At 53.4% G+C, this 17,095-nt stretch overlaps 1 protein-coding gene across 1 annotated transcript; it reads left to right on the top strand.

Moving 5' to 3' along the window:
* Nucleotides 1–504: 504 nt before the first annotated feature.
* MS4A10 (membrane spanning 4-domains A10) lies at nucleotides 505–17,042 on the top strand. Its single transcript, XM_027766413.1, has 8 exons — nucleotides 505–615; nucleotides 5,993–6,185; nucleotides 6,886–7,005; nucleotides 7,979–8,035; nucleotides 10,157–10,288; nucleotides 11,824–11,934; nucleotides 14,440–14,556; nucleotides 16,918–17,042. Exons 2-8 carry the CDS (start codon nucleotides 6,015–6,017, stop codon nucleotides 17,029–17,031), a joined length of 822 nt encoding a protein of 273 aa, XP_027622214.1. The 5' UTR covers nucleotides 505–615; nucleotides 5,993–6,014; the 3' UTR covers nucleotides 17,032–17,042.
* Nucleotides 17,043–17,095: the final 53 nt, after the last annotated feature.

The following is a 17,095-nucleotide window of genomic DNA, read 5'->3' as shown; positions in this document are numbered from 1 at the left end:
AAATAATAATAATAATAATAATAATAATAATAATAATTAGCTTACATTCTTTCATCGTGATCACATGATCATCCTTCTTGAAGGAGTCTATCTTTTAGAGATAAGTACTAAAATGCTTACCGATAAAAAGGGTTGGGTGCCTAGTTTTGCTTACCAATGGGAGAAAATCAAAGAGCAGATGCGGGCTCGAGCTTGTGCATGGACCATGGAGGTCTGGCAGGTCACTCCCTCTCCTTTCGTGCAGGCTTGGCATTTTCCAAAATGAGACAGATTCTTCCCAGAGGCCCAACATGTCCAGTGCTGGGAAGGTCGCAACCTCCTTCGCTCCGTCAGCCCTGCGCCATACACAGCATTTTACCCGCCAAAGGAAATGTGCAACTATAGAAGAGAGACCGGGAGGAGGACACTAAGACTCGCACCGCCCGGGTTGGGGAGGGGCGGGCTTGGACAGCTCCCTGCAGCTCTGGCGTCAAGCAGGCGGTGGGCCGAGGAGGGAGAAGATCCAAAGTCTAATGTTGTAAAGATGTTCTGATTTTCCAGCAGTCTCCACGGCGCTGAGACGGCTCCAGAGGGCAGAGCGCAGCTGGAAGCTCAGAGCGGAGGTCCCAGGGCCAGGTGAGCCGACCCCACTCTGCCGAAACAGAGGGGAGCGCCGCGATGATCCCTTAGGGGGCGAGGGGGTGCTGAGAGCACACACCTGTCCCACCTGGAAACAAGGGGGCCGGCCTTTCATAGCCCATGCCGGTCGGGGTGGGGTCGGTCACTGGCTGCGGGGCTGGGGCCCTGAAACTCCCAGGTGTGGGCCAGCAGCAGCCAGCAGCGCCAGCAGCTGGAGGATGGGTACCACTCAGTAGAGAGACCCTGGGAAGCGGAGGCACCACTAGCTTCTACCCGCCGGAGGAATTCTCAGCCGAGAGCCCCATCCCGCTAGTGTCTGGCCAGCAGAGCTGGGAGGAGCCTCAGCACCTTCCGCTCCTGGAATCACACACAGAGACTGTTCTGGGACAGCAAAGACCCAGAGAACAAAACGGGCTTGGTGAGGGCTACCTGAACCAGGACTGGGACCAGGCCTCCTGACCCCCTCCCTGAGCCGAGGCCTCAGTTTCCCACGGGGCTGGCCCCAGCAGGTGAGTCTGTCTCTACACCGGCGGGCAAGCTGTCCTGAAGCAGTGAGAAGGTTGGTGGGGCACTTGGGGGCTGCGCGGTAGCCAGAACACGCTGGGACTGCCGTCCTCTGGGGCCCCTTCTGCGGGTCTCCCTGTTAACATGGAGACGCGGTGCCTCTCAGGTGCTGCCTTCCTCTGGTTGAGGTAGACACACACGCACACGTGCACACACGTGCACACACACATGTGTGCGCACACACATCACCCGTGCACACACACACATGTACACACACACACACAGAAGCTTCCCCTGTGCTCTAGGCCTGCACTGCATACTCTGATTGACGTATCTGTGCCTAGGTCGTCTGCCTGCCCCACCACAGACCTCCCAAGGTCAGGCTGTCCTCCTTCCTGCCTGGGTTCTTGCAGAATCCAGTTCAGAAGGCCATGAAGGGCGGGTCTGGACCGCGGACCACTGGCTCCCTGCACTGGGTGCTCTCCCTCCCCTCCTCACCCCAGGAGCCCAGAGCTCTCATATCCCTCCCACAGGCGCAGAAGAGAGATGGAGGCAATAAATTCCCCCTCCGGATGATAAGGATGGCACATAGCATGTCCTAACAGAGAAGCAGATGAGGACACAGTGGAGCCCAGGGGTGCAGCGGGCTGGCGACAGCCCTGGCTGACATTTCCTGCTGTGCCAGGCCCTGTGTCTGCAGCCGGGATCATGGGGGGCGGGGGGGATGAAAAATCAGAATCAGAAGTTTAGGGCCGGCTCCTTAGCATAGCGGTTAAGGGAGCCAGATCCCACATGGCCGACTGGCTCAAAGGCTGACCTGGCAGCCAGAAAAACATGCCAGCGTGCGTGTACACGGCACCCAAAATTCTGACAGGAGAGAGGCCTAGAGAAGGGATTGAGGCACACCGGACCCCATGGGGGTGTTTTCTCTGTGTAGCTCCTTCTCACTCTCTCTCTCTCTCTCTCTCTCTCTCTCTCTCTCTCCCTGTCTGTCTCTGGTGAGTTCATGCAACCTCTAGTAATTTTAAAAAAGAAATTTGGGGAACCAGCAGTTAGCGTAATGGCTGTGTTGCTGGACTCCCACGTAGTCTACTGCGGTTCACATCCCGGATCCGGTGGCTTAAAACTCATGCCGGGCACATGTGCGTGCGTGCCCAAGATCCCAAGAGGAGAATGGAGGGGAAGGGATTGCGGCGTGACCATCCCCCCTGGGGGGTGATTTCTCGCTTTCTGTCTCTCTGTCTCTCTCTGTCTGTCCAGCGAGCGCACGCACCCTATAGCGAAAACCTCTAAAACAAAAACAAAAAAAAAAGAAAGAAATTTGGAAGTTTAAGTCCACTTTACCCAAAAGCAGACCCCATAGAATACCTATTATAGAATCACTGGACAATGAGAAAAAAGGTTTTATTACCTATTAAATATGGGAAATGCTTTTAATATTAAAACAGTGCTCCACTGCAGAAATTACATGTGAAAGAGGAAAATTATAATATGTACGGTTTCCCAAACTTATTTGACCATGGATCCCTATTCCTGTAGGTCCATCAGGACCAGTGTTCCATGGAACACACTTTGAGAAAGGTTACTCGGGGGACCAGCAGTTGGCATAATGGTTATGTTGCTGACTCCCATGTAGTCGACTGTGGTTCAAGTCCCGGACCTGGTGGCTTAAACTCACGCCGGGCACGTGTGCGTGCGTGCCCAAGATCCCGAGAGGAGAATGGAGGAGAAGGGATTGCGGCGTGGCCCTCTCCCCTGGGGGCGTAATTTCTCACTTTCTGTCTCTCTGTCTCTCTCTGTCTGTCTGGTGAGCACACGCGCCCTATAGCAAAAATCTCTCAAAAAAAAAAAAAGAAAAAGAAAAGAAAAGAAAAGAAGAGAAGAGAAAAGAAAAGAAAAGAGAGAAAGGTTACTCTGGCTTCTTGAGTGCAACCCCCTATTGGCTATTTGAACCACCACCATGGCCACAGCTCTCCCAAGGGAAAGCCTAGTGGGAGCACACCTCTGGTGCCTGGGCACGCATACCCCTCTGGACAGCCCACTGTGCCTCAGATACCTCTGCTAAGGATCTTTCCTTCTTCCATGCTTCCCAGTGGCATCCAGGCTCAGGGCCAGGAGCACTAACCTGTGCAGGCCTCTGCCACCAGCTACCTCCCTCAGTCCCCGCAGCTATGTTAGAGGGCCATGAAGAGTTGGGACTTGAGAGAGGGACCATTCCCAACCCCAGCTGTCTCAGGTCACAGAAAAGAAAGTCACACAGCCGTGTGTCTCTGAGCCCAACTTCTGAAGCCCAAGAAGTAGTGAAGTCCAGGCCCCCACCAAACCACCCTGCTAAATTGGGATTACCACTACCGGCCAGTGGAGAGTTCCGTCAGCAGCTTCCTCCCAGCAGCCCATGCCTAGAACACTGGCGAAGGAGGCAGCCCGCGTGTGGTCTCAATCTTGGCTCTTTCCCCCCATGTGACCTTGGTCAAGGCACTCAGCCTCTCTGAACCTTGGTTTTCTATTCAATGTGATGGCGCTGAATCCCTGGGTATTGAGGGAGGTTGTCATGCAAAACTGTCTCTTGACACAGTACCCAGCAGGTACTGCTTGCCCACTATGGGGCCTCATCTAGTTCTTTGGCCCTTGGAAAATGCCCCCTCCTTTCTTCCCTGTACAGCCTATTTGGCACCCTCCCATGGCTCTTCCCCCTCTGCAGACAGGAACCCCAGCTCCTCCTTCATGGCAACACAACTGGCAAATGTGGATGGCCAAACAGGCCACTTGAATCTACAAGTCAGACTTCAAGTGGGGAGGAGGGGACAGCAATGGTGCAGGCAACTGGGTCCACATGAGAAAAGTCCTGAGTTCATATCCTGGGGCCTCCCTGAGCCTTCCAGGAATTTGTGTGTTCATGCCCATAATCCAGCTTGCTGAGGCTGGGGGTAGGGCATAGCATGAAGGAGGTGCCTGTCTCTGTCTCTATCAACTATTTTTTTTAAAAAGAATGATCTATTTATTTATTTCCATTTGTTGTTGTTGTTATTATTATTATTAGTTTGATTAAAGAGAGAGAGAGAAAGGGAGAAAGCAAGCCACCAGGTCTGGGACTCAAACCACAGTCGGCCATGTGGGAATCCAGCACCTTTAACCACCATGCCACCTGCCATCCCCCATGAACTACTTTTCAAGTGAGAGAAATGCTGCCCCCTTCTGTCATTTCTCCAGGATCAAGAGTCTAACAGCAACCCACTCACTACCTTTATTTTACTTTTTTTTTAAAGCAAGTCAGAGAGAGAGAAAGCAAGAAATCTCCTCCCAAGGGACATGGCCACACCACAATCCCTTCTGCTCCATTCTCCTGTCAGGATTTGGGCATGCACGACACACACCCAGAGTGAGTTTCAAGTTACTCACTACCTTTACAGGATTTACTCGATTTCCTCGCCCCATGGAAAAAGCCTCTCCGACCTCCATCCCCACAGTCAGCTCCCCATTCCTCCCCTCCCAGCTCCCAGCTCTCCTGAGAAAGACTTGAGAGTCTGGCACCAGTCAGCAGGTACCCGCTGGAGCCCCGATGTACCCCATAGCAGCAGTAACCACCAGGATGACCAGACCGGGCCAGCAAGCAGAGCTTTGAGGCTCCTACAAAATTTGCCTTCAGCCCCTTTCTGTGCCCACTGAAAACCCGGAACACTTATTTTCATCTATTCAGCCAACAGTACATAAAGGATTTAGGTTTAGGTTCTGGAGCTAGACTGCCATGCTTCGAGTCCCCATCATTGACTGACAGCGTGACCTTGGGTACACAGTTTAATCTCTCTACATAGGTCAGCCCTATGTAGCATTTCTATTGTATTAGGTGTTATAAGTAATGAGATTTAAAGAACATGGTGGAGGGGCCAACAGATGGAGAGCAGTTACGTCACTGGACCCACACATGGCCAACTCTAGTTCAAGTCCCAGACCTGGTGGCTTCAAAATCATGCTGGGTGTATGTGCGTGCATGCCCAAAATCCTGGGAGGAGAATGGAGGAGAATGGATTGCAACATGGCCATGCCCCCTGGGCAGGGGGTGATTTCCACTTTCCCTCTCACTGTCTCTGTCAATCACTCTCTGGTGAGTACACACACCCTATAGCAAAAAAAAAAAAAAGGAAAGAAAAAGAAAAAAATATCTCTCCCCCCCCAAAAAAAGGACCGAGGAGAATTGCTCAGGTTATGTGCAGATACTATACGATTTTACACAGGAGACTTGAGCATCTGTAGATTCATATCCATGAAGGTCCTGGAACCAGTCCCCCACAGAGCCCAGGATGCAACTGTACTTATAAACGTTGATCTTGAAGTCATTGTTACATATGGGCTCCATGCTTGGTGCTGGCCCTAGTAAGTCCTTGGTGGAAGTTCCCTTCCCTTCTCCTCCCCATCCCTCAAACACAGGAGGCAAGGGCATCTCCACAGGTCGAAGGACCATCATTGATTCCCACCTGCTTTGATGGGCTAGCCCTGGGCCAGTGGATGGAGACTGTTTACAAACCTTCCGACCCCTGCCTAGGCCCCGTGCACCTCCGGACTCTTGCCAAACTGCAATCTGGCTGATTTGGGTGAGCTCTGTCTTGCACCAGCTGTGAAGTTCATCTGGCCCTCACTTTTCTGCCCCAAAAGGAGCTGTGCCCTCACCACCCCAGAGAGGCTGCAAACAGCAGTTTCTCCCCATCCCCAGGGACCAGATTAACTCAGATCTAATCAAGGTCAGGGGCTGCTGGGCAGGGAAACCACTGTCTGGCAGGCCTCGGCCCAGAGGGCAGAGGTCACAAAGTCTTGCCCAGGCACAAGCCTTGGAAACGAGATAGGTTCTGACTTGGCCTTCCTTCTTGGCCCACAGCCAGGGTCCTCAACTCAAGTCAATGGCAGCAGAAGCCAACAGAGCAGCCCCAGGGATTCCCAGCTCTGGGACTGGGGAGCTCCTACCTTACCAGACAAGTCTACCCCAGGGGGTGGCCCAGCCTGGACTTCTGGCTCCAAACTGGCACCAGGGGAATGTCCCGAAGAGGAGTGGCGTCCTCCAGGAGCTGGGTGTGAGTGTCTGTTTCCTGGGCCCTGATGATGAAGCAGGGGGAGTACAGGGAGAATGCTGTGACGCCCTGGGAGAGAGGGAGAGGAGGAAGCCTCCAGTTTCCCTGCTTAGCACTCATCTTAAAACTGAAAAGGCCTGGGGAACCAGCAGTTAGCGTAATGGCTATGTCGCTGGACTCCCACGTAGTCGACCGTGGTTCGTGTCCCGGACCCGGTGGCTTAAAACTCACGCCGGGCACGTGTGTGTGCGTGCCCGAGATCCCGAGAGGAGAATGGAGGAGAAGGGATTGTGGCGTGACCATCCCCCCTGAGGGGTGATTTCTCGCTTTCTGTCTCTATGTCTCTCTCTGTCTGTCTGGCGAGCGCACACGCCCTACAGTGAAAATCTCTCCAAAACAAACAAAAAAGAAACTGAAAAGGCCTGGAAGGACAGGTGGGGAGAATTGGCCTCCACCTACTGCCTTGTGAGGTTTGAGCAGAGCCCTGTGGTGGGGTGAAAGCAGGAAGGGGCTGCCGGCCGGTCAGGCCTATTGCAGGACCAGTGTTGTTGGGGCCTGGGCAGACCTGGCTCCCCCTGCAGACCAGAATCTCCACGAAGGTGGGAAGGGGACTCACTGTAGGGTAGGTCTGGGACACTGATGGCCTCAGTTAGGGCCAGTGCTCTGACGCCCTCACCTTAGCCATTCACTGTTCCCTGCCCAGGTCTTCCATGTCATCCTCGCTCTGCTGCACGTGGGTTTTGGCGGTTACCTGGCCTCAACCGTCAGGACCCTTCACCTGGTGGTGCTGAAGTCTTGGTATCCACTCTGGGGGGCCTTCTCTGTGAGTAGGAGCCAAAACACAGGCTGGGTATGGGGATCTACAGGCCAGACCTGGGAGGCCTGGTATTTGGGACCAAATACAAGGTGGGGTGTAGTGAGCTCATAGAAGAAAAGCATACGCCCCAGTCTTCCTCTGTCTGCTTCAAGCCTCTTGGTCACACCAGAGAGAGCTCCTTCCCAGGGCCCACTTGTTCCCTAGTCCTAGGAGAGCACCTCTGAGCTCCCTGGGCTCTCTCCAGAGCATACGCCTCTGGTCGGGAGGAGCATGCAGCTCCGTTCTTCCTTGGGTTTCTGAGAAGCTGGCCGCCTTTGGACTCAGCAACGTGTCCCTAAGGCTCCGCAGCACCGGTCTGCAGGAGCACATGGTATAAGCCCTCCAAGGCCTCCCAGGAAGGGGAGGTGAGACGAGGCCTGTGCACACGTCATGACCCAGAGGCTCTGTGTTCTTCCAGGTTTCCAGGGTGCTCACCCTAACCTTGGCCCTGGGAGGAGTCCTGCTTATTCATGAATTCCCAGGGCCTGGCATGCAATAGGTGCTCAACGAACATTCAAAAGAACAGTTGTAGAAATACGCCCAGAGACTTTAGAATCAAGAGCTAAAATCTTCCCAAGGAAGATTTTCCTACCTTCAGAAAAGGAGAGAGGGTCGGGGTACAGGGGCTTATGCAGCCGGTCCCAGAGGGGTGGTTTTGGGTTTGCAAATGAGGCTAGCAGGATGGACTGGGAGGGCTTTCCAAGTGCAAGGTGCAGCTTTGTCCCCGGTGTGGAGGATTGTGCCCACGTGGGAAAGTGTGAGGCCAGCCAGGGCTGGGATGGGCCGTTGCAGGTAGGGTGAGCTCACTTGGTTGGAAGAAAGATGTTCTCTGCCCCACTGGCCACCAGGAGCTGGTTTTCTTGGATAATGGAAAGAAAGAGAAATTGTTTTTTCAAGGAACCTCATCTTCACTCCTCTGATTCTCAAGTTTGGCCTGCAGTTTCTCATTTCAGGGGTCATGGCAATAACATTGGAGACCATTTCTGAAACATACTTGGTAAGCAGCTGCACGGGAGTCATGGCCTCCCATCGCAAGCCTGGGGCGATTTTGTTAAGGGCATCTGTGTGTAGTGGTGATGCTAGAGGCAGTGGTGGGTTTGCTAGGGGCAGGCGTGTGCCCTCCAGACAGCAGAGGGCTTCAGGGCAGAAGGGTCCAGGTGCAGACGGCTGCGGACTTCGCTACAGGAGGAAAGAAACCTATCTGGAGCCTCTGCCTTCCAGACACAGTAAGGCACAGGAGGGGGAAATAGCCCTCAAGTACTTGAATCTATCCCGTCTAGAGAAGATCTTTGCTTCCTTCCGAACCTACCATGTAGTGCACTCCCTCGCTGCAGGGCCACCCACTCAGAAGCCCAAAGACCCCCAAGTCAGAAGCCTGAGACCACAGGCTCTGCTCCCCTTCCTAAGTCCTGAGGTTGCTCCTAGACAGTCCTCAACTCCACATCTCTCTCTACAACCACGCCCCTGATCCACCCCAGTTCTGGCTCTGTCGTCTCTGGCCCGGAGGTGTCATCCAACCTGTTTTCCACACAGTAGCCTGACTGTTCTCGATACAAGCCCAGCCACATCACTCCCCTGCTGTTCACCTCTGCTGGTCCTCCCAGCACCCTCAGCCTACCTCCAATGACAGCAAGCCTGCAAGCCTGCAAGCCAGCAGCTCGGGCCCACCTACTTCTCATCTCTAAGTGCTGGACACATGGAGCTGTCATCCTCTCCTTTCTGCCTGTGCTGTCACCTACTGATCACCTTGCCCTCTCCTGCTGCACCCACCTCTCCCATCTTGGCCTCCCCCCTGATCATTCGCCTTGTCCTGCCCGGCATCTACTCCGACCCACCCCAGCTGGCACCTGTACCCCCATTGCTCTTTGAACTTTCCTGTCTCTACCACTCACGATGTGCTGTGTGCCAACAGGTAGCTGAGCATCTCTGGAGCCAGGGTGGCCCAGGCAGGCACAGAGTAGACACCAACGCGAGGCTGGATGGGTAGAGGTAGAGGGGTGAGAGCAGGGCCTTCCCTAGAAATCATATTTCATGACTTCAATCCATGGCCAGGCCCTCCCTCCCCTCCCTGTGCTCTGCCCCAGAAGCCCTGGCCTGGTCCTGCCATGTTTGTGGCCTGCAGGCTGCACGAGGGGTGTGGGTTCCCTACCTTCTCAGGAGTGCGTAGAGAATAGGAAAGTGTTCCTATGATTTACCTGCAAAGGCAGGAGGTGATTGTCCATTCTGCAGACTACACCCTCCCAGGCTGAGCCCCTTTGAGGACCGTAAACCTCCCCCTTCCTCTACCTGAGCACAGAGACCTTTGTGTTACAAAGACCAGCACTTGGTGTAATGGCTATGCCGCTGGACTCCCATGTAGTCGGTCACGGTTCGAGACCAGGACCCAGTGGCTTAAACTCATGCTGGGCACATGCATGTGTGCCCAAGATCCCGAGAGGAGAATGGAGGAGAAAGGATTGCAGTGTGGCCATCCCCCCTTGGGGGGGTAGCGATTTCTCACTTTCTGTTTCTCTGTCTTTCTGGTGAGTGCACAGACCCTATAGCAAAAACCTCTCCAAAAAAAATATATATATCCATCGTAGTATCAAAGGCTGTAGATCCTTACATAAAGTTCACAGCCTTTCCTCGTTACAGGGGTTTGGCTTTGGCAAGAGGCTTGTTGAACCCAGGAGGTGACGGCCTGCGGGTTCCATGTGGTCCTTAAATTTGAGGGCGGGGCAGGAGGGCAGGTACTGCAGGAGTGAGGATAGGGTGCCTTCAGGGCTCCTCCAGCCCTTCCTATGGGGAAGGGTCTTGGTAAGGGGCCATCAGGGTGTCAAGCCACTGACTAGTTGGCATATCGATACAGGGTGGCCAAGGCTGGATTTGGGGGAGGTGGTGGGGCATTGTCTTCCATCACAGCACTCTGAGGCAGCTCCCGGTTCCTCCTGGTTTGTCCTATAGACGCTGAGAGCTGGCTGGGTTCTCAGCGCCTCCTGTGTGGGTGAGGAATCTCAGGCCCCGAGACGGCAATCTTTCCTGAGGCCGCAGAGCACGCTCTTGGCAGGCCCAGAAGGGGACCTGACCCCTGCTCCCCGACCTTTGGGTAACAACTGCTGCCTTTATCTTGTGCTCCTAGAAGGTGCTGTGCCTCGTGACAAACCTTATCAGCTTTCTCTGCACGCTGGCCGGCATCTTCATCATTGCCAAGGATCTTTTTCTGGAGAGCCCATTCGAGTCCCCCATCTGGAGAATGTACCCCAACTCCACGGTGAGTGCTCAGGCCCCAAAGGAGCTTGGGGCTGGCCAAGAGGAAGTTTCCAGCTCTCGGAAAGTGTCTCTGGGAGGCCAGGTGCCAGCAGTTGAGCCCTCAGTTATCTGTTCCCATCCCTCCCCAGGCCTGATGGAAGAGGGGAGCACCTAGCCTTCTTGCTGACCAGCAGCAGGGAACTGAGTGGATCTTCAAGCCACTGAGACCAATCCTACTTCTATAGATGGGGAAACTGAGACGCAGAGAGGGGAAGGGTACTATCTGAGGCCAAGCACCAAGCTGACTGAAGACCAGGACCACCCAGGACCACAACTGGGATGGCTGATTCCCAGATGAGGCTCCAGATATGGTCCCAGTGACCCCCGTTTCCTGCGGCCTCCCAGCAGCCCTGCAGAACCAGCCGGGCCCATGTTGTTACCCCCTTTTCTGGTTCGTTTTGTCTCTATCATCAGAAAATGCCCGAACCTGGTGATGTATAAGAATAGAGGCATATTCAGCTCTCGGTTTGGGAGCCCAAGGTCCAGGAGCTGCACCTGGTGAGGATCTGATGCACCAGCATGTGGCAGCGGGCAGGGCCACGTGCATCTATGTCCATGTGTCTCTGTTCTCATCTCCTCATGGGGTGACTAAGCTCCTGGCGGATGTGTAAGGACAGGGAATGAGACCAGAACAGAGACACATGGATTTTCTTCCTAACCTCCTCCCAAAGGCCCCACCTGTCAACACCATAGTCAGATTGAGTTTCCACCCTCTTAATCCTGTCACAACCAAATCTCACCAAACAAATTTGGGGAGGACATTCAAACCAGAACACCGCCATTTTTCAGGAATGAATGCTGAAGTCCAGAAAGGTCACATTAGTGGACCAGGGCCAGCCAGCTAGGCAGGGACACAGTGATGACTCACAAGTCTGTGACTCTAAGCCCAGTGCTCATGTCACCACACCACAGCTGCCTCTGAAGCAGGAGGTAGGTCAGCCACTCCAAGGCTGGGTGCCTGTGGGTCAGGTTCCAAGAGTTCTGACCATGGTGGTTTGCTATTTCTCATCACCCCTCATGCACATGGACATGAAAATGCATGCACACACACACATGCACACACACACATGCACACATGCATGCTCCCCATGCTGCTCAAGGTCAGGAGCTGCCCCTGCTGTACAGTGGTCCTCAGTCCAGCTCTTCCTGCCCTCTGTAAGATGCACTCCTCTTTGGCCTTAGTGTCTTCATCTGTCAGTAAAATTGGGTCAGATGACTCCTAAGGCCACCTTCAGTTCTACCAGAGGGCCACGAGATTCTCTGGCCCTCAAACATTAGGCAAACATCTATGGAGGACCCATACATCTGGGCACTGGGTGTATAACAGTGACTGAAACACCCAGAGCCCTAGAAACCCACCTACACTCCGCATGCATGCCTGAAAGCTGCAGCCCCCACTGTCCTCTGCGGTGGGTCTGACTCCACCCTGCCAGGCTCACAGGATGGGCACAGGTGTCTAGCAGCCTTCCCTGTCTCCTCTCACCCTCACCCTCTCAGGTCCACATCCAGAGGCTGGAACTGGCCCTGTTGTGTTTCACCTTCCTGGAGTTCTTCCTGCCAGGGACCACGGCCATCATAGCCTACAGAGAGGACCGCCTGTCTGAAAAGGTGAGGCCCTTCCCGGGGCGTCAAGCCCTCAAGAGATGGCAGCAGTGCTCAGAAAGGAGAGGCAGCAGGCAGGGTTATGGGAGGAGTGGGCCGATCAGCCATTCACCACATTGCTCATCACCGGCTAAGGACCCTCCAGTCTAGGAGGGGACACAAGGCACGGGAGAGAGAAGCCAGTTCAAGGTGAAAAATGCCAGGCTACCAGAGAGAAAACCACAGGTGCTCAGAACAGCAGGCCGCCACCCTCCTGGTTCCGAAGGCCCCAGAATAATGGCCTCAGGGGACCTGTGGAGACTGGGTCTCTAGACCCATGGGATGGGCAGGTTTCCTACTCACAGCTAGGAATGGAGAAGGGGCACCCAGCGAAGGGACGGCGTGAGCAGTGACTTGCAGACAGGACTGCAGAGGCCTGAGAAACTACAGCACGTGGTGGTGTCTGGCTGTTGGGGAGCGGGTGAGAGGAGGGGGACATAAGGGATCGTGCACATGAGGCGGACCAAGTACTTCCTTAAGAGAATCTTTTCAACAGCCCTGTGAGGTAGGTACTTCCGTTCTACAGGTAAGTAAACGGAGGCTTAGCGAGCTCACATCACTTCCCAAGACCGAATAGCCGGGAAGGAAATCCAGGACCCAGCCGAGGTGTGTCTAACTCACAGCCAAGCTCTTGTCTCCTAACAGCGAGGGCAGAATGGCAGGTGGGGGCCAGGCTTACCTGCAAACAGAAGACTGCTTTCTCCCCAGGGACCCTGATCAGAAGTGATGTGCTCAGAGGAAAACGTTCATGTTGTAATCTCGACTTTAGAATACCGTAAACACATATGTTCCAAATCTCCCATAACCCTGCAGGTCTCACATTCACGATCTTCATGTTACTATTCACTGGACACTGAGTGTCCACATAAAGGCAAATCTAACTTGGTGGCCCCCAAGCTTTCTTTAACACCAAGCAAGTACATTATCATTAATGGTGCCTGGTCACCTGACAAGACGTGCCATTAACATGTACCAGTGTAGGGGACAGCAAGGGGTATAGTGGCTAAGGGTCCTACCACGGTTCGAGTCCCGGACCTAGTGGCTTGCTTTCTCACTTTCCTTCTCTCTCTCCCTCTCTCTCCTCCTCCCCACCTCTCTCTGGTCAAAATTAAAAATAAATAAATAAATTATTAAATAAAATAATTCTAAAAGAAAAAATAATAATAAAAAAATGAAGGTGTCCAAGTGCAAGACAGGGACCTCGAGTCACTGAGGCCAACCCCACTTTTCCAGGTGAAGAAATGGAGGCCCCATACCTGGCTACAGGTATTAACAATCACTGTTTCTGTTTATTGGTATTTTCTGTGTGCCATGCAGTAGGCTGGCGCTGCAGGTACTTGTTTCCTATTGCTATTGTAACAGATCCGCCCAAATTTCACAGCTTTTACTAACGCTGTCATCATACTGCTCAGCAGTTTGAAGTGGGTCTCAGCGGGCTCCGGGCTCCGTTGAGGTGTTTCAGCAGAGCTGCATTTCTTTCTGGCAATATTGGGGGAGGAGCTGTTCCCTTGCTATTTCTTTTGGGTCATCAGAAAAGCCATGACTCATATTTGCATAGAAAAATATGTCATGACTTCTCCAAAACCCAATAGCTCCAAAAGCTACCAGCATTCCCAGGCTTGTGGCCCCATCTTCCACCTTCAAAGCCAGCAAACAGCGTATTCAACTGCCTCTCTCCTGGACCCTCTTCCACCTTTAAGGACCCTTGGGATGACATTGGGCCTTCCAGATAGTCCAGGATAACCTCCCCATCTCAAGGCTGAGGCAACCTCTATTCTGCTCTGCCGTATAACCGGGCATTAAGACATGCGTGTCTTGGCAGGACCACGGTCCTGCCTACCACACTAGCTGAGACCTTGTTGAATCTCACAGGCATTTGGAGAGGTAGATTCTACTTTCCTCTTTTAAAGAGGAGGAAATGAGTCTCAAGAATTAAGCGGCTTCTCGGGGTCACATACCTGGTAAGTGACCATGCTGGGCTTCCCCTGAGGGCCTTCACACCCTCCTCCCTCCGAGAGGACAGTGTAAGGGACAGGCTCCACAGCATTGGACTGTGCCACCCTTGTCGCAGGTAAGGAAGAGGATACAGCAGTGGTCACTGGGAACGCTGTCAACGTTAGACATGCCCCTTGAGTGTGTTCAGCTAGAAGGATCCTTGGTGTATCACCCGGCCCAGCAGAGATCAGGGAACCCAACAAGGGAGTGACTTGCCCATGGTCAAATTAGGACACAGTACCAGGAGTAGAACTGGGGCCCAGTCCACTGACTCCCATGCGGGCCTCCCCTCCCTGACCTTCTCAGGAACAGGAGGATGGAGAAAGGTACTTGCTGGCCTTGCGAAGGTGCTTTATCGCTGAAGCCTCAGCTCGTGTCTTCATGGGGATCTTGAGACTTCAAAAGGGAAGCAGTGGGCGGTGCTTTGTAAACAGCCCCGGGCGCCGGAGTAGCCTGACCGCAGCTCCTCTTTTGCAGAAGGATGGCTTGTCCGTTATTCCCAACACACCACTGGAACTCAGAGGGCTGCCTGAGGGACTGCCACCATCCTATGAGAACGTGACTCAGAGCAATGCTCAAGACGAGCACCCAGAGGTAAAGAGGCTCAGCCTAGGCTGCACAGACCCTCAGAAGTCACCCATGGCCTCTGTCCTAGGACAGACAGGAGCCATTCCCAAGGAGGCGGTTAGCAGAAACAGGGGCTGGTGCTAGAACTGTCTGACCAGGAGCGGGTCGAGGCAGGGGTGTTCCCGCCCTCTTTGTCAGTAGAGGGGCCTCCAGGGCCTACCCCAGGAGCACCTCAGTACCTGTCTTGGTGGGCCTGGGCTTCCTCAGCTGAACCAGGGCATGACCAAGACCAGCCATGCTCCCCACCAGCCTCCAGAGCAGATCCCTGGGCCGTCGGCCCCCAGGCACCCCCTGCACGCCCCCTAGCTCCCTGTGCCGACTTTTCTCCAATCAATAGTAGACACGCAGGGAAGGGCAGCTGAGAGGAGCCAGAAAATGAGGTCCCCTCGGAGCCAGGAGAGGCATGGCCATCCCTTCTCTCAACCTATTGAGAGGCCTCTGGGGAAACTGTGTGTCTGAATCCCTCAGAGGGAGAGGGGTCAGCAGGTACACTGAGTCAGACAGAAACTGACCAGGTCTCCCTCCAAGTCACCAGTAGGCCTCTTTGCTCCCTGGGCCTCAGAGTCTCCACCTGTAAAATGAGTGGGTGGGTGGTCGAAGTGCTCCAGGAGCCTCCCAGCTTGAAGCTCCAAAGACAGAAGTCAAATCCAATATTCCAGTTGTCACCAGCGAAACAGCCTCTGCATCCCAAACCTAGGTGTGCCGAGTCTACAGAGTGAGAGACAGACTCGCCCTCCTCGTTACCCAAGTGCCACTTCACCCGAGGTCGGCCTTCGTGGGTTTTGCTTATTTGTGGACTGTATTACCTTCTTTCTGATTCCTTACATTGATTGTTTTCTTATATTACTTCTGAGGGATATTTTGTAGCAGCAATAAGCAGTAAACCAGTATCTTTACATGAAAAAAAGCTAACCCCAGGGCCAGCAGGTGTCGTAGTTAAGGCACTGGATCTCCCATGGCCAGCTTCACAGTTCAAGTCCCAAGACTTCCGGCATGCACACACATGCCCCTGGGACTTGAACCATGTGGTTGGCCATGTGGGATCCAGTGCCTTAACCTCTACACCACCTGCTGGCCCATGAAAATGCTTTAAAATGAACAGTAGTGATGCTTGTGTAACTGCATGTACTGAAAGTCATTGAGTTATTTAAAAAACAAAATCCATCTAAAGAATCTTCTTAAATAAATGGTGATACAAAAGACACACATATTTAAGAATCATGAAGGGAGAGCTTAAAGATTGAAGGCTGGGAAACATGGACAGTGGATCTCTTCACCCGCCCTGCTTGCAGAAAGGAAATAGATCTGCACTTCATGGTTGGGATTAAAAAATCACTGTAGGGGCCAGCAGGTGGCATGGTGGTTAAGATGCTGGATACCACATGGCCAATTGCACTGTTTGGGTCCCAGACCCAGCAGCGTGAAAAACATGCCAGCAACAAATGCATGTTTGCTCAAAATCCTGAGGGGAGAATGGAGGAGAATGGATTTTAGCATGGCCATCCCTCATGGGGATCACTTCTCACTTTCTCTCTGTGTGTCTCTTTCTAGCAAGCACTCATGGGTGATGGCAAAAAATCTAAAAAATACTGGTCCTGTTGGTTAAAGCAGCTGGTTCCTACGTAGCCAACTATGTGGTTTAAGTCCCAGACCTGGCGGTTTGATAAAAACATGCTGGATGCATGTGCATGCATGCCGAAGTTCCGAGAGGAGAAAGAGAGGAGAAGGGATTGCGGCATGTCCATGCCTCAGGCTTTCACACCTTCCCTGTCTCTGTCTTCTCTAGCAGACAGATGAGCCCTCTGTCAAAAAAAACTCTTTTTTTAGTTGATTGTGGTCCTGGAACTTGGAATTCTACTTCCTAATCTCATTGAACTTTAGTGTTGGAAGAATCTCTGTAGATCATCTCACCTAACTCCTCATGTCACAGATGGAGAAACTGAGGCCCAGTGGATGAGAGGGCTTCTGAAGGTTACCCAGCAGGCCCCTGAGGAAGATGAGGCTAGAACCCAGGTCTTCTGCCATCACCCTCTACCCCTGACATTCTCCCCCAGCCTTGTCCCACTTCCTTCCCTGAGGCCTGAGAGCAGAACCAGGCTGACTCCTGTATGCCTCTGGCCACCCCTTCCCCCTCAGTATCTGTTGTCTCCTCCAATCTATGAGATAGTCATGCAAACTCTAACCCTGACCCCATCCCAGGAGCATCAGAGAAAGCCTCAAAGCCATGCCCGTCTCCCTCCCGCCCTATTCAAGGGACCCCCTCCTCCCCACAGCAGGTCATGGAGACAGGACAGCTTGGCACTCATTTTTTCCTTCTTTCTTCCACAGGTACATACTGTGCCCTTCCACACTATGACAGCCCACTGTGAGCCAACCCCCACTGAGTCCCTGGCCACTGAGAGACTGGACTCTGATGAGGTGGAACAGGCACAAACTGAGTGACGACACAAATAAACATGTAACTTCTGTAAAGAGCTGAGAAGTGCCGGGAGAGATTGTGATGGGA

Source organism: Tupaia chinensis, unplaced genomic scaffold (genome assembly GCF_000334495.1).
Source record: "Tupaia chinensis unplaced genomic scaffold, TupChi_1.0 Scaffold143204_1, whole genome shotgun sequence".
NCBI classification, from domain to species: Eukaryota; Metazoa; Chordata; class Mammalia; order Scandentia; family Tupaiidae; genus Tupaia; species Tupaia belangeri.
The sequence above is the reverse complement of the archived record's forward strand: the minus strand, read 5'-3'. Positions and strand labels throughout refer to the sequence as shown.